Genomic DNA, 18238 nt, shown 5'->3' on the forward strand with positions numbered 1-18238 from the left:
TTCACAGGCACATTTGCGTGAGGGCTGTTGTTTTGTCAAATTTGTACTGCAAGCATGAAGGCAAATTTATTGATAGGATTTTTTTAAGAGTCACGGTTAAGTTGGGGTTGTAATGTTGCCACTTGTTTACTTTGTTCGTAAAAAGTGTCCTGATGCTGAAAGGACGTCGAGAGACTGTTTGCTCATTATAAGACAAAAATATAAAAGCTTGTCCTATTTTCAAGCCAGTGGAAAAAAATGCACGGTGATTCAGCAACGTGCGGAGCTGGGAACAATGTGAACTGTCTCAGACCTCCTTTTCAAATCATGTACACAGACAGGACTCATGTTGGTGTGGAGAGGTGTTTTCACATGGCTGTTTCAGGCAATCTGATAAACATTGCGTGACCACGGGCCCAAGCTTAGGAATAACAAACGTGAGTGAATGAGAGAGAGAGAGAGAGTGTGTGTGTGTGTGTGTGTGTGTGTGTGTGTGTGTGTGTGTGTGTGTGTGTGTGTGTGTGTGTGTGTGTGTGTGTGTGTGTGTGTGTGTGTGTGTGTGTGTGTGTGTGTGTGTGTGTGTGTGTGTGTGTGTGTGTGTGTGTGTGTAAGCGTAGCGTGCGCGTGCATGTTCAGCCCAGAGAACACGTGCAGTCTGGGACACTGTGCCAGGTCTGTAGAGCCAGTCATTTAAAGTGACAGAACAACAGGTCCAGCCCCACTGACACACATATAGGGCTGTACTATTACTTCCAAAGGAAAACATTGTCCAGATTATTTTCGTCATGAACCTGGTCATTAGTCTAATTGTGATGATCAGTCTCAATTTCTGATGGATTAACAAAGCCTGAGCCATACAATCTCTTATCTGGAGACGTCTTTTTTTGTCTCACATCTTGTCTCTGTAATCTATAATCTCTGTGTGCACAATGATAAAAAATAAGGCATGCTTTGCCTGTTCACGAATCTTTCTTTCACTCTGTCTGTGTCTCAGACGTGTATAGGTATACAGGGAACATCACTACAGACTTGGACTAATAAATAGCAAGTAAATAATTATAGTAAATGACATTTTTTTAAAGGAAATCCAGAGGAAGCATTTAGAGAAACGCCTTGATTTAGTTTTTCACAGAGAGAGAGGTGCTCAAGATGATCAGTGATTGGCTCAAGCTTCCCCCTTTGGTGTGTGTGTGTGTGTGTGTGTGTGTGTGTGTGTGTGTGTGTGTGTGTGTGTGTGTGTGTGTGTGTGTGTGTGTGTGTGTGTGTGTGTGTGTGTGTGTGTGTGTGTGTGTGTGTGTGTGTGTGTGTGTGTGTGTGTGTGTGTGTGTGTGTGTGTGTGTGTGTGTGTGTGTGTGTGTGCTTGTGCTTGTGGAGCACTGCCCCTCTTAGCACAGCTGAGCACACTGCACCTCTCAAAGGGCCCTTTTTTCCAACCAGGGAGAAATCCATCAGACCCTGCTGCCCTCCCCAAAATCAAAACAACAGCGGTCCCTCTCCTTGCACGGACCACCATCTCCTTCCTGTCCACTTCCTGGTTGGCCTGTGTCCAACCCCCTTCGTGAGGCTGTGGCTGGGGACCAATGGCGGACAAAGTACTCAACCCCAGTACTTGAGTCAAAGTATAGAAACTCCTTGCCAAATATTACTCAACTATAAGTGAAAGTTGCTCTATGAAATTTAAAGTGCTGTAGTATTTGCTTTAAAAACAGCAACACGTAAGTGTTCAAAAGAAAATGCTTTGGTTGGGTTGAAGGTTTGGTCCCAACCCCTCCTTGTCCGCGTCATCATCCTCTAAAGACATTTGTTTTCCATTGGCGGGGTGTTAGTGTTGGCGGAGTAGGAATAGCGTGTGTGTGTGTGTGTGTGTGTGTGTGTGTGTGTGTGTGTGTGTGTGTGTGTAGAGGGGGTGGAGGGTTGCATCCCTCGGGACAAGTGGGAATGAAAAGAGACAGAGCACTTTCACACGGCCCTCTTGCTGGGGGGAAATGCCTGTCCCTTCCCCTGCACCTGCGAGAGGTAGAAAAGTTAGCTTTCTGCTTCTCTCAACCTTTTTATAGAAATGTGCATTTGTGCAATTTGTGCACTTTTTTCCCTCCCCGTAGCCGCAATTAAAAATAGGCTAAAAATAAACAGCCGAAAAACGAACGTACTTCCTTCACTTTGGTCATGTGAAAACGGGTTATGTGTGAGCTAGTGAAACCGAGAACCTCCATCGTCAAGCGTCAGCACCGTATACTATTGCCGTATTGCATATCGTCGCTGTCGGGCGGAAACCTTGTATGTCCTTTCATTTATGAAAAAACTAATAGTTGTAATATGGAGATACAAGGTTTCAGCTTGACAGCAACAACATAATGTATTGTGTTATAATAGTTTCTGATAATATGATCTATCTAGAAATCCTATTAATGACCTTTAACCTTTAATCAACAGTAAAGTAGTTGTTGACCCACAGCAGTTGACCCACTGCTGTGGGTCTTTGTGGGACCATACTATAAATGAAGACAGGCGCTGGGACAGTAATGTTTAGCCACTTGAACCCTAGCATCCCTATTCTGGGGGGAACATACACCAAAAATAGCTGATGCACAAGGTCAGCGTCGCGACGCGTTTTGAGCTTGTAGATCAGCTATTTTCAGCGAAGAGATTTGGTGCAAAGAGAAAAAAGATAGGACCAAGTTCAGAGCCGACTGCGGTCAACCAAGTATTAGTTTACTAAGTATACACAGGGTTTAAGTGGTTAGCGAGAAGACGAGTCTCGTCCTCTTATGGTCTCTCCCTGGCTGCCCACAGGCTGTCTGGGCTTGGGCTGAGCTCTGTGTGGAACAAAGGAAGAGGGAATGGGGGGAGAGGGTCTTACTTTCACTGCAAAACACAGCCAACACCCCAGAAAAAGACAACCAAAGAGGAAAAGGCCTGTGTGTGTATGACTGCATGTACGTTTGTTTAATGTGTGTACTCTGTTAGGCTATGTGTGCTGCTAGTTTCAGTCACATGTGTCATTAGGTTTATGAGAGCGCCAGGCCAGGGGAGGCCTTGCATTGTTTGAGCTTGTTTACTGTTCAGCTTGAGCCTGCCAAGAGAATAGCAGGGCTAGTCACAATGAAAAACTCAATATGTGAAGATCAATGACTGTAATGTGTAGTGAAACTAAGAAACAGGACTTAAGTGTATCTTCTGTCCTGCAAAAAAAGAATTGAGGTTGCAGAAGGGGATATTACACAAAAAAATAAAAACAACTATGAGAGCATACAGTACAAATGTAACCAAATGGACCCACATTTGTACACTCTCAAGAGAAATGGATAAATGAACACTGAGGATTTTACTGTGTATATAATTTAGTTCCATTTGAGGGTATTTAGTTGCTTTGACATTTAAAACACAGAATGTGACTGTCTGTCCTATAATGGAAGTTGCTTGCCATTGTAGGGCCAATAAGCATATACGATTGAAAGACATTTATGTCAAAATTATGGCCAGAGAAAGACAAAGGTAAAAATCTCCAAGGCGCAACGTGCTGTTGTGAGCTTGTAGATCTGCTATTGTGGGCTAACCCCAGAAATAGGGTTCTAGGGCTCAAGAGGTCAACTCTTTTCTTTTCACTTCATCTCAGTAGATTGTTGAGGCACCCGTGGACTGAACCCTAGAGATAAATCTCCATGAAAAGGAATAGTGGACTGTTTGTTGATTCTTCTGGGCTCTAGTGGAGCAGTCTTTTGGACTCTGAGCATTTCTATGTGTAATGCAGAAATATTGTCTGGACCCCATGGCTCTTGTACTCTTTACTATTGGTTCCTCGTAACATTGCTGATCTCGTAATTCAAGCTTTTCCGTGCTATTCTGTAAATTGCTCTGGAAGATTGCCAGTGTCTAAATATGAATCTAAAATCTGTAGCCACATGCTCAAAAAATGGCTAACCCGAACCCTAACCACAAGCCTAAAATCTAAATAAAAAGCATATATCCAGGAAGAGATTAAAAACATAAAGCTCCATCATTGCTATCATTTGGCAGACATCTGTAATTGTACCTTCAAGCGGTGCAACTTGCTCGCTTAGTTGTTGACAGTACTTGTGGAATATGGGTGCCGTCCTTTTGGGTGTTGCTGCGGAAGACGGTTTTCCTGGGTGAGTGGTTTCTGTCCAAATGCCAGGCAAACCAGTGACAGCAGCCAACGGTATAACTTTGGCACGCGATGAGTGTGGCTTTAAGGATTCTCCCATCGGCTTTGTGGGCAGCGTGTTGGTGGCCGTTGTTTTGCTGAGAAGCACGGATGAGGCCTGGAGTAAATAAACCAAACGGGCAGAGAGACAGGGTGGTGCGCCAACATTATCCGGGTCAGTATGTCACTCATACTTTGGTGAATGAGCCTTTTGACAGTGTCACTTGACAAAAAAACATGTATTTTCAACAAAAACGTGGGGGAACGAAGGAGTAAAGTGTTCCCTCCTTCAATGCCTACTGATGAGGTGTTATATGCCTTGCTGATAAGCAAGGCATATAAAACTCATTAGCTGCTACAGTGGAGTTCCACTACAACTACAACAGGACAGTGGTTGTACATGGGTTAAATTAACACTGATCATTTTACTGTGTGGGTGCACCGTGACCAGTTGTGAGCTTGGAGATGTGCTGTTTTCGGTGCTCGACACCCCCACACAACTAAGTATGATTCATGAATCACCCTTTTAGGAGTCATTGTGCATAAAGGTATGAATATAGTTTTTCTCTTGAGATAGCTCAAAAAGCTGTGCCACAGGGACAAACTGCACTGGCTGGATTCATTGTAGCATAACAACTACAATATCCACAGGCACATCAAAGGCTACTCATATAACCACGGCTTTGTCTTTGTTCCATGGCTGTTTCTAAATACTTGGCCTGTGTTCATGGCTGTACATCATATTTCATTGTGATGGTGGGGTTTGATGTCTCACAAGCCTTTTCACTCGCCCCTTTCAAATTAATTAAGGAGGTTCGTTAGCACAAGCGCTGGCTTCATGAGCCAGTACCTCGGCTGTCCTGTTGTCACATGCAGGGAAGGGAACGCCTTTCAGGAAGCTTATGTAATGTGATAGAAAGGACATGACATCAATGCTCTTGCTCGTGCAAACTTGCATGGCTGTTTGAAAGGCTTATTAAACTGTTGTTGAAATGTGTGCATGTTAAACGTGTGTGTGTACTGTAGGTGTCTGTTTTGTGTTGTGCACACAGAATGTGTATGCTTGCGTGAGACCTTTTAAAGCGTGTGTGGGTAAAGGCTTTATGTGGGAGTTCAAACGCGATACGAGGGGTCTTTGTTGATGAATCCAGATGTAAATGTCCCTGCTCTGATATAACAAGCCGCCTCTGCCTTTTGTTCTGCATGAGGAGGGGTATTGGACTTGCAAATGGACAAGGATGACTCCTTACAGGGATGTGAATGTGGGTTTTGCAGCAGCTAACAGCTCCAAAGTGCCTCATCCCTGCACCCCTCTCATCACTCTGACCCCACGTTCACCAAATTGAGAGCTGGCCTCTCGCTGTCGATGCCCCAAAACCAGCACCTCAAATGAAGCCAATGAAGTGTCTGCTTCTTTCAATGAAGGAAAGGGGGGGGGGGAGGAAGATAGGACTGAAACGTAACTTTAAAAAAAAAGGACTCTTCCTCTCTCCTGTGGAGTTTGCTGACTCACACTGTGCCTCGCTGTACTTTTTGTTTCTGCAGACGTGCCAAACTGCGGCTGTACTTGGAGCAACTGAAGAAGCTGGTACCGCTGGGTCCAGACAGCAATAGACACACCACACTGAGCCTGCTCAAACGCGCCAAGATGCACATCAAGGTACCATCAACACATGAAATTCACTGTCACTCTGTGTGTGTGTCCCCCAACACGCACACACACACACACACACACACACACACACACACACACACACACACACACACACACACACACACACACACACACACACACACACACACACACACACACACACACACACACACACACAATCCGTCCACTGCCTAGCACATACTGTGCAGTACTTGTTCAGTCTCATGCTTTCTCTCTCTCTCTCTCTCTCTCTCTCTCTCTCTCTCTCTCTCTCTCTCTCTCATATTTTCTTGCTGTCTTTCAAAGGAATAGGAAAAACATTCTCTAATCTTTCGATCAGAGCTGTTCGGGGACTGGCTGGCGTGAGAGAAAGGAGAGTTTTGAAAAAATGAAAAGAACATCACCCGCGCTGCTCTCACAAGTGATAAGTCCGTTCACTGAGATATGGAAGGGTAGGGGTTTGCTGCTGTACATTTGGCTGATGCTCAGATAAGTGGTGGGGGATAATTGGGATTGAGGTTTACTTTGGCCTAACTCCCTCTCCGCGGTTCATTAACCTCTGCAGCTCATATAGACTCAGTGACACGCAAGAGGACAATGTGGGCAGAAGAATGTACTGTACACAGCAGGAGAGTTCAAAGCGAATTAGTTGGTTAGCAACTTCAAGTTTAAGATGTACCGTTCTGATTGTACAGTACGTGAACTGTGTTTTTGTTCTTCATCCACCAACTACAACTATTGTTTGTACACAGTTAAATCTAGAGTGTTCATTTGAGGTTCGATTTCATAGTTGTGTTTTGATATGGATTCCTAGAAGGCTGAAGTCATTGTCTATGTTACTAACAATGTCTGCCAGTGAGGCAATGCCTTTTCTTGTTTGTTTTTTTTCTTTCTGCAATTTCAATGAGTTTTCTCATTATGGGGTGAACAAATTCAAAGTATTCACTCTCATTAACTCTAGACTAACGAAAAAATCTTTTTGGCGGCTACAGTACAGTACATATGAGTTTATTACATGCCGAATCACTGAACTGCTTCGATTTTATGGTGAAATTCCCCTTTAAGAACTTAAAAGAACCACACTGGTATGACATCAGTCATGATGTCATCTGACTTAAGTCTTACACAAGATCATTTTGTGTAGTGTGTGTGTATGTGTCTCTCACACTGAAGCTTCAGGCCATTTTATTTCATGGCTCAACTGTCTTACATGGAACAACTGCGTGTGTAGAATAAATTAACTGTCTACTAGCGACAGGCCTGTTTAAAAAAAATGAAATCCTCAAGAGGTTATAGCCACAATCATGGTACAGCATCATTTATTTACAAACGTTTGCATACAGCTTGTGTGTGTGTGTGTGTGTGTGTGTGTGTGTGTGTGTGTGTGTGTGTGTGTGTGTGTGTGTGTGTGTGTGTGTGTGTGTGTGTGTGTGTGTGTGTGTGTGTGTGTGTGTGTGTGTGTGAGAGAGAGAGTGGGTGTGTTGCCGTGTGGTGGATGGAAAAAAAATACAACAGTCATTTAGTTTTAACCCTTAATTTCCTGTTTACAACACATCCTCTGCTTGGACGCTTTAGACTTAACTCCTCCTGTCTTACAGTAATATCATCACGTCACTACCAGATCCCAAGAAATTGTTGCAGTTTCTTTTACTGTAAACTGAAATTACCTAAATCCGCATCCTGTGTTGGAAATGTATTTGTTGTAATACACACACTCAAGACGTAAAGCTCTCGCTGTCATGACATTTCTCAATTCATCTGCCTGTCCCAAGCAGATTATGTTTCCTCCACTGTAAACTAAAATTACCCCAAAACCAAGTGTTTCTTTGGATCCTGCAAAGATTCTCATTGACACACACATCCATGCTTGTGTGTGTGTGTGTGTGTGTGTGTGTGTGTGTGTGTGTGTGTGTGTGTGTGTGTGTGTGTGTGTGTGTGTGTGTGTGTGTGTGTGTGTGAAAATGTGTGCATGAATATGCACACGCAGTGTGGAGCATGGATCTGGGTAGTGAGACTTCAAGTATTCTCACGCGCCTGTCTCTCCGTCTCTGTTTAGAAACTTGAGGAGCAGGACAGGAAGGCTGTAAATGTGAAGGAGCAACTGCAGCGAGAGCACCGTTACCTCAAGCGTCGCCTAGAGCAGCTCTCCGTGTCCGGGGGAGTGGAGCGCACCCGTACCGACAGCATGGGATCTGTCATATCCACAGACTCTGAACAAGGTACTGTAACTATACACCAATGCAATGTGCCACTGGATAAGGCACGATACTGTAGAATTGAGATTAAATTGCACTTCAACGACCATATTCACACAGCAGCCATTTTGCTCTTATGTCATACTCAAACCCCTCTCTTTGAGTATGACGTAAGAGCAAAATGGCCAATTACATCTACCTCTTATCACTAATTATGTACACAGTCATCAAACAGCGTTTGTCTACGTGTCATGTACGGAGGGAGTCTGTGTAATCAGTGATTTGTAATCAAAACATTTGACCACACATTGATACCAAGGATTGGTTTTTTTAAGGGGATTGGACAGTCCAGTCTTATTTAGCTTGCCTTTAATTAGATAGGCAGATAAAAAAAAAAAACAAGGATATTCATAGGGTCCTAGTTATTATGAGAGAGATCTGCTGAGCCCTGTGGAACGCCACACTCTCCTGCTCAGCCTCGGCCTTTATCGGCAGGTCATAACCCAGAGCTCAAAGGTCAAGTGTGTATTGATTCCAGCCACAGCCACCTGACCCTCGTTGGGGCAGCAGTACTCTAGAGGTGAGAAAAGCAGGGACGTTCTGTCCTGCAGAAAAGTAGGGAGAGCAAATAACTGCTGGGGTGCCCTCGAGCAATGCATGAAAGTACAAACCACCACCCCACCCCTGACACACGCACGCACGCACTCACACACACACACACACACACACACACACACACACACACACACACACACACACACACACACACACACACACACACACACACACACACACACACACACACACACACACACACACACACACACACACACACACACACACACACACACTGAACCCCTGGCCTAGGACAGCTAACAACACTCTAGGTGGTAAGTAAATACAGACATAGTTGTTTGTCAATGGAGGGGGATTAGTAGAGGTAACAGAAAGATCAGCGTGTTTACACAGAGTTTAACAGTTGCCTGAAGCCTACTTTCACTCTCATGCTTTCAGCCTTAGGCATATACGCCATGTTTTCCCGTGTACTGGACATGCGTGAGCGCGCACGCGTTTGTGTGTGTGTGTGTGTGTGTGTGTGTGTGTGTGTGTGTGTGTGTGTGTGTGTGTGTGTGTGTGTGTGTGTGTGTGTGTGTGTGTGTGTGTGTGTGTGTGTGTGTGTGTGTGCGTGCGCGTGAACTTCAGAGGTGTGGAGTTCAGCCTGGGTTTACATAGTTGGATTTATAAAACAGATTTCTGAAATATCATGCATCTTATTGGCTGATGACCGTGATATAGTAAAGTACAGTATACCATGGCTGTGAAGTCTCATGCCTTTGTAAAGTTCTTTATCACACCACAGCTAAGAAAACAAACGTTAGGCTACAAGCTGTACAGACTTCACAAGGTTTAAAATCGCGATGCGATGCAGTGTGAGCTTGCAATTTGGCGACTTTTGCTTTCTGTCATACGATGTATGTAGGACATAACCACTTAAACCCTATACTTACTTGACCGGTCAGACCGGATATCCAAAGGGCGCTACTAGGCCCCCTCCTGTTTTTGCTTTACACTTAATATCTGTGCTGAAAATAACCGATCTACAAGCTCACAACAGAACACACAGCAATTTTTTTAAATGCTGAAAGTATAAAATGGGGCTTAAGAGATTGAAACCAGGAAAAGGCAACGCTCATGTCATATCACGATACCACGATAATTATCCAAAATCCCAGACGGCATCTAGTATTATATCACAATATCGATATAATATCGATGTATAGCCCAACCCTAAGTTCACAGCTAAGGGTGTTGTCAACTTGTGGGCCCGATGTGGAGTGGCACTGCCATGACATACTGTATTTTGTGTGTGTACAGATCTGGTGGACATCGAGGGCATGGAGGGCATGGAGTTCAACCCCGGGGAGGCAGACAGCCTGGACGGCAGCATCAGCGACGTCGACGGCGAGGAGGAGGAGGAAGAGGAAGACCACTACAGTCTGCAGAGCAGCTCCAGCGACGGCAGTGGCTACACCACCGCCACGCATTCCCACAGACTGCAGCCGCACCACTGCTAAGGACGCTGGGGGCTCCACCCAAACCCCACCACCACTCAAACCCATGCTTTCCTCTCCTCCACCACCAACACCCCAAAGCCATTCCTTTGACTCATCATGCCCTAACTTCCACACCGGCTTGTTGGATGGTTCATTAAAGCCTAAAGCCCCTACTGTACCTCCCCCTACAGTACCTGACCTCTGACCCACACCCACCCCCGTCCCCGTCCCGTCCCCCTCGTCCACCCCATCTGCCCTTCTGGGAAGCAGATGGGATTTCCATTCTGTGGCATCCTTCCTGTCTGACCCCCCCCATCCTCGACCCTCCTAGACCACTGTTGACCCTACCTCACTCCCCACATTGCCCCCCAAAACCCATCCCGACCCCCACCCACTTACCTAACGCTGTTGCCGCAGGCTTTGAAAGTAGAGTAGAAGTTGTTGCTTTTTTTGTTTTGGATCTGGGGAACGTTGTTTGTGTTGTGGTGGAGAGCTTTGGCTTGTTAATGGGGACCGGTTGCTTCTTGTGTGGGAGAGAGACGTAGCTAACTAACCACAACTAATAAGCTCATGGTCTCCACGTATACTGTATTTGAATGCAACACACACACAAATTTGTGATAGAGAGGGCAAAGCACCTCTGCAGGCTTTGGAACGTGTTCAGTGGGCCTGCAGAACGCTATCTCCATCCGTCTACATTTACTGTACTGTTTACACACATTGACATTCTTAACACTCTAAAACCAGAGCAGTGAGCAGGCTGGGGCGTCGACATCTTGCTGGAAGACACTGGCTGTTGGGAGTTGTGTTGAACTCTCTAACTATTAGGCCACTAGGGGTTAGCTTGAACCAACCTGAACCTTACAATTAGGGCTGGGCAAATATCAATATTATATCGATACTATGATACGAGACTAGCTGGATATCATAATGTTGTGATATGGCATAAGTGATTTTATCACTCAAGCCCTATTTTATACTTTAAAAAATGTAAATAATTTTTCAGAAATAGTAGAAATAGAAGATATATAAGCTCACAACTCATCACGATGCATATAGATCTGCTATTTTTGCCATTTTTGAAAAGTTTTACAAGAAAATAATAATTATTGTCACAAATTCACAATATGATATCATCACAATATCGATATTGAGGTATTTGGTAAAAAATACTGTGATATTTGATTATGTTCATATCGCCCAGCACATTAATACCAATATACTACATGACAGTTTATGACCAAAATATAAATGATACCAATGGCTTTTTAGCCAGATCACCAAAAACATCACAGAGCAGGATAAAATGGATGAAAGAAAGGACATAATGGGACAGTGATGTTCCAGTGAGGGTTCTCTAACCACTGCTCTGCACTACTGCACAGTAAAATCCTCGCTGTTAATTTAACGAGATAAATGAAAACGGATTTTATTATGTGACCACTACACTATACTACCCTACTGTGTGATTGAGGGCTCGCCTCAATCCTAAAGCCTAGTTGAAAACCTCTATTACCGTGGAAATGGATTGCCCAGAATCTTTAAATATGTTTTTTTTTTTTTCTTGTTTTAACTTTTCTTTTTTCTTTTTTTCAGTAGCGAATTGATGTAGCAGTAATCATGGGAAGCTAAAGGCTTTCTCAAAGCTTATTTTTTATATGATTCTGGCATTTCGGTTGAAGACCACAATGTAAACAATGTAGACGTCTTCCCCATAATGGCTGCATTGCCTTCTATCTCTTCCACGTGGTATAGCTAGAGCATTATGGCACTAGAAGAAGGGAGAGATTAATGAAAAAGGGTAAATTCCTCTTTCTACTTAACAAGCAGGTCTGTCTCTTCTACCTCAGTGCCATCACACCCCGATTATCTCTCCCAATATTTGTTACTTTTTACAACTAGTGTGTGTGTGTGTGTGTGTGTTCCTTGTGTGTCTGCATTCAACTTCCACGTCCTCATGAACAAGTCAAAGCTGTAGAAGTGGGGTAAAAACAACAAATTGATGATGAAAAAAAAAGAAAGGCCAGCTCTAATGGTTTGCTCTCTGTGTAGAGACTGCTTTCATTAGCTGTCAAGGAAACTAATCAACTTGCAGTAGTTCTTTCATTTCTTTTAACTTCACTGCTGTTTTATCCTCTCCTCTCTGCTGTTCTGTTACTCGCTTCTGGAGCTCCCCAAGGCATTGACTGATGCAATATATTCATCGTATGTGTCAACTAACAGAGTAATGTTGTTAGCGATGCCGTGCACAGTAGATGTTCTATCGACGGAGGAGGCATGTCTTTTGCTCTCTGAACATGTGATTATCGTTAGGTAGGTCTCAAACCTCTTTAAAGCACTCCTTAGAGCTTGGCAATCCAACCTGACTCTTCAGAAAAATGTATAAATATATAAAGGGGCCAAGGTCCGTTGAAGGGCGAAGGTCTGACCCCCCAAAAAAAGACAAAAGGCTTAAAAAAGACGTTACAAAAAGTAAGTATCACTGAAAGTGATTTTAGCCAGCGTAGTCTATATTTCTTCTATTAAAATGTTTTGTATTATATTTTTCCTAAATGAAAAGACAAAAAAGAAGAGTATATCTATAAATATATAAATATATATGTATATGAGAGACAGACAAGACGGAGAGGAGGCCAAGCTTGTCGAGAGTGGGAGAACAGGGGTGGGGGGGGGTTAGGCCAAGAGGTGGCGTTGTAGTCAGAGGGCACCGGACCTCGTAACACTGCCCACCCCCCCCTTCCCTTACACCCCCCCCTGACTGTTCTCCCCCTCTCCATTTGTGCCTTGGGTGTAGGCCTTGGCGACTGACTGTTGTCGTGCGCCCCTCGACCCTCCCTCCATGCTGATCCCCCCAACCCTCCCTCCCCTCCCCTCCTCCTCCTCCCAGCATCCCTCTCTCTGTATCCCTCCATACGTGATCAGGTCGCCAAACTCCACCCCTCAGGGGCGACCAGCAACACACACCCCTTGGCGATACCCCCAAACCCCCAGTGGGTCCCCCCCTCGTCCACCTCCTCCTCCTCCTCCTCTGGCTCTCCAGGCAGAGAGCCGACGAGCACGCTTTGACTCTCAACCCCACTCCATCCGCCATGGCAAAGGAAAGATGGAGGACAGTGTAATGTACATTGTACATGGGGGCACGTGAAGAACTAATAAAAGCCCCCCTCCCCAAGGTCTCTGGCACTTCCCCAGCCCCCCCCCCCCCCCCCACTGCCCTAACTGCGTACCTGCCAGCCAGTCTGATGTTCAGCTATGACTTACAAACAAGAACAAAACCTCCTTCCCTCCAAACATGGCAGCTTCCATTTGCTTCCCAAAACGGTCACCAAATGGAGGGCAGGGGTTCAAACTTCAATCAGACTGGCTCAAAGCTATTTTATTCTCCTTCTGTTCTGTTCTCATCGTGGCGGCGCTATCCCTTGTTCTTCTTTGACAATTATGCGGTTGTAAAACATTTAGATTTTAGTTTTTTTTGGGGTGGGGGGGATGGAGGGATGGTCACCTAGAGAGAAGTGATGTTAAAAGAAGAATCCCAATTTTGATGGCAGCTCAAGGTGTTCTCTCATCACTAACTCTCGGTGACACCTCCCTAAAAATAGACAAAAAAAGATAGTGTTCAAAAAATAAACATGTCCTCCCTCGGTTTGATCAGGGGGGGCGTGTTGAGACAATAGCAATACAACCGTCTTGTGCTTTCTAAGAGGGTGTGGGATTTTCTACCCAAGCAGGTGTTTTGCTTTATTTTACTGTTTTTTTTTTTTGACTCCGTGGTGCATTTCTTTTTCTTTTTTTTCGGTGACCAATTCGTTTTCTGCATTTTTTTCCTCACGTTTCTCTCTGGATGAATTTTACCTCTCCTGATCTGCACTCTCTCCATACACTGAAGGAGGAGCGATGAGAAACAAAAAAAAGAATAACGTTCTTGAAAAAAAAAAAGCTGTTTTTTCTTTTTGTGCTCATTGACAGTTTACATTCATGTCAAGGTTTTGTACATGAGTGTTGTAGTAGCAAAGAAAATGTTCTCTTTTATTTTATTGGTTAAACGGAAAACTGAGTAAAACAGGTAAATTAAAAAATGACTAAATTCTCTTGCACAGAACCTCCCATCAGGAAAACAAAACGTAAGGCCTCTTTTACACCTGGCATTAATAGGCATCTTGTATCCAGATCACGTTTAAGTATGATTTGGGCTATGAAAAGAAAAAAGAAAAAAGAAAAAAAAAAAGTGTTAAGAAAAAGTATTATGTAGCCGGATTACATTTATACTTTTACACCTGGATACAAATTCAATCTGATCACAGAGGGCACGTGTTAATGCCAAATGTAAAAAAGGTGGTGTGCAAAGGACCTAATGAATGGAGATTAAAAGCAGGGCCACATATGAGATTCTAATTTGGTTTTTTTTCATTGTGACATTACTGAAAACTGCACATACTGTACCTATAAGCACACATACAGGATTAAGTGGCATTTTCTGAGGGGGTTGGCTGCAGATGGGTGGTGTTGTTTGTCTGCTGGACATTGTGGTTATAGCGTTTCTTTCTATTTTAATGATGTGCCTTGAAAACAACAAAAATCATCTTTATTTTGCTTTATACCAGAGATTGTACCATAATGAGTGACTGCGATAGTGGATGTAAGACATTTTTATCTAAAGCGCCTTACATTACCACAGCTGCATAATAATAATAATATTTATAATTATTATTATTATTCTTTTTGCATGGTTTGCCTCAGTAGCAATGCCATCCTGGCAGCTAATGCCATGTACTCCCCTATTGAGCTGGGAAACTTACCCAGTGCTCTACCCATTGAGCTAGAGAGAATTAAACCTGTTGCTATGCCCGTTTCAGTCAAATACACAGGACGACTTATGGGAAAAAAGAAACATCCCAATGCAATTCAAACCTTAAAATGTGTCCAAAAGACTGGGAAGGGTTCAGCGGACTATGGATTCTCACTGTGTGAGGGCAGAGAAGGGCCGATCTCTTTGCTTTTATTTTTCTGTCACACATGAGATTTACTGGACAGTGTGAGTTCTCTAAAGAGCACAAAACCTCAGCATGTTGCGAGGTGAAAACAGCAGGCATACAGGGTCTCTTGGGTTTTAGGTGAAGTAAGATTGAAGCACAAACTGAGACAAAAGAAGACTGGATGTATTTTAGGAAAGAGACGTCACAGCTCAAACAGAAACCCCACTCAAAATACAGAAGAATAAGAGTAGAACATAGTAGAAACTGGATACAAATTTATGTCCCAAGTCCTCCCTCCGCTATTCCCATAAAATGTGACGACGTTCCAATTCATTGTTGTTCCTGCCAAATAACAAGTCATTTAGATTTTCTGTGACTTACATTGTTAAGGAGGGGGGCATATTTTTTTTATCAGTACATGAAGATATACAGGAATACTTGGTGAAGATATTCACCAAGTATTCCTAAAACCCCAGTCCTCCCTGTTCTTTTTCTTTCTTTCTTTTTCTTTCATTCTTCCTTCCTGCCAGCATGAAGAGTGATTGTAGTTGTAGAAGAGGGCCTCTGTCTCCTCTACATTGGAGATACTCAACTTCTCTTGTTGCCATTTTGTGTTGGCATGGGAAGAGCCCATTGGATCTATCATACTGGTGTGTGTTTTAGCACACACTCAAAGCCACAATGGTTCATGGACATCTGATAAACAGAGACATAGGGACCAGATTGAGATTAAAGGGGCATTTCACTTAAAACTCTGCAAGAAAATCATGCACAATTATCCCACAAAAGCCACAAACCATCTTGCACTAACTAAACTTGGTCCTGAGAGTTGATTCAAAGTTTCTCATTTGAATATATCCTCTCAGTGGTGTCATCAGGAGGACACACAGCTCCAACCCAAATCAAAACCGGCAGTCCGAGGCCAATGCCTCTCTTGGAGAATGAATTACCCTGAAGGCAGAGACAAAAGTACAGCTCATGTGTTACGGGTGAAATGCCCCTTTTTGGTGGGAGGGTGGTAGCAGCAGGAATTTGCAGTGGTGATCGGGTACTTGTAATAGCAGTTAAGCTAGCATACAGTGCTGTGTGTTGTAGAATGGAAAGCCAAATGGGTTACATTTAGTCAAACAATGACCTGTGGCATAGTAAACATGATGTTAATGTCACCACTTGACCTAGACACCCTGCAACATATGGTGCTCATATACAGTGATGTAACACCTTGTATTACTATTGGCATTTTTACTGTTAATGCACCACAGGATGTGTGATGAAATATGATCCATTTGGCCTGCCGAATCATAGGGGAGAGTTCTGTGCCAGAGACCTGTGAATATATGTTCCTTTTAATTTTTTTGCGGATGTGTAATATGCATTCAGAAGATGTGTTATATTATATAAGTTCTTGTTTTGTTCTGTTTCGTGTGTGTGAGCGTGTGTATACACTTAAGTACCTGGTGCTGCAAACACTTGAAGGTATTGTGTATTCTTTCATTGTAATATAATTAAAAATGTTTTATACATACAGTTGTCGCGGCCTCGTTATTACGTTTATGTCAGTGGAAATTACAGCTTTTTCCAACTGGGCATATTCAGAGGATCAACACTGCCCCACCCATCATGTCATACACTGATTCTTGCACTAACCCATTTGTTGTCCAGAGTTTAGCCTAGTATATACTTTGTTGTACAATAATAACTAATTTAGTTCTATGAAATATACATTGGGATGTTTATAATTTGTCCTCCCAGCAACAGCATAGAATATGAAATGACGACAACTAGTGGAAATCTTGCTTGGAAAACCATTAACAGGAACACTTCAGATGCTTTATGGGTTTTATGGCCTCTTAAACGTACGATTCAAGTGAGCATATTACAATATATTATTAAACATGAGCTTGGCATAGAGAAAGCTGTTAAGAGCCCATTATGACCATGATTAAGCTGCTGTCTGTCTAAGTGCATCCTGATGTTGGATTTTTGCAACTGCACAACAATTGCATCTGTAATTATGAAATTATGGAACAATGATACCTGAAACACCATCAGTAATGTCGTGGAATTACAAAGTCACAAGAGGCAGAAGTCCAGTCCATATGAATCATATTCTTTTATCAAAGAGCATAAATGAACAGCGCACCATATTTCATAGTATACAAGTCTCAAAACTATTCATCCTAGAAGGGAATGCAATATTTAAAATAAGATCTATGAAAAATAAGTCTACATACAAGAACAGATGAACAAATGCTAACAGTAAACTTCATTAATCCGTGTATCATTTGTTTTTCAAAAAAACAATTCACATTAAAAAGCCCTGAATAATTACTCATTTACCAATTTCTAACTTTGTTCACTGAATAAAAAAATTGAGAATAATTGAAAAAAAAAATGAAATAAAAGTTAATGTTAATGAGCAGTCCATTTAGATGTTTTTTCATCTAACACGACTGGCATGACCCAGAAGTAGGGAGAGGTTGCTAGTTATGCAACAGCTGTATTGTTTTTTTCCTTTTCTTTTTCTGGTGTTGTGGTCATATTGTGTAGTTTTACTTATATACGCTGTATTTACAGAATCACTGCAAGAATATAAACATAGGTTTAGGATTGGTTATTTTGAAAGGGGCGTTGTGCTTTCAATCACAGTACACAAGACGAACAAGCTGCCATAATTGTATGAAATTAGACATAGTAGATCCTCATTAATCAATGCGCAGATCCGACGGCAGAGACCATCTCAAAACTGATTTATGAAACAGTCGTGTCTCGTCAAACACAAGAAGACAACGCTGTGTGCGTATTTGCGCATTGCGCTCCTGCTCTGTGGTTTGCCAGTGGGGAAAGCCCCATCTATGACCTCCCCCTTCCATGTACAGTAGCTTCAGTTCCAAAGATACAGCGAAGGGTGATGGGGCTAGGGTTGGGGCTAGGGATAGCACCAGGTATGCCATTAGTCCTACTTGAGGGGGTAACCTTTGTCACCAAGTAGGCTTCATGAATCACACCAAAATGTTCTTCACTGAACATCACCAAATGACTCGACGCTCGTTTGATAAATTAGCATAATTAGCCTATGTTAAGTGTCTACTGTAGGTCGTAGACACCATTTGCTTCTTTGCGGGTGCTTTGAGGATTAAATCCACCTTTATATTCGCGCAGTGATTCTGTAAATGTAACCTATAGTTTTAGTTTACCCAACTAAAACCAAGCATAAG

At 43.0% G+C, this 18238-nt stretch overlaps 1 protein-coding gene across 1 annotated transcript in view; it reads left to right on the forward strand.

Annotated features, from left to right (window-relative positions):
- Positions 1-16543, forward strand: part of mxd4 (MAX dimerization protein 4) — a 37808-nt gene extending 21265 nt beyond the window's left edge. The window contains exons 4-6 of the mRNA XM_080414575.1: positions 5690-5804; positions 7855-8017; positions 9869-16543. Coding sequence (XP_080270701.1) covers positions 5690-5804; positions 7855-8017; positions 9869-10068 — 478 coding nt within the window. The 3' untranslated portion in view covers positions 10069-16543. The remainder of the gene's footprint in view (positions 1-5689; positions 5805-7854; positions 8018-9868) is intronic.
- The last annotated feature ends 1695 nt before the right edge of the window (positions 16544-18238 follow it).

This window comes from Gymnoscopelus braueri (assembly GCF_963280865.1).
Source record: "Gymnoscopelus braueri genome assembly, chromosome: 2".
NCBI lineage: Eukaryota > Metazoa > Chordata > Actinopteri > Myctophiformes > Myctophidae > Gymnoscopelus > Gymnoscopelus braueri.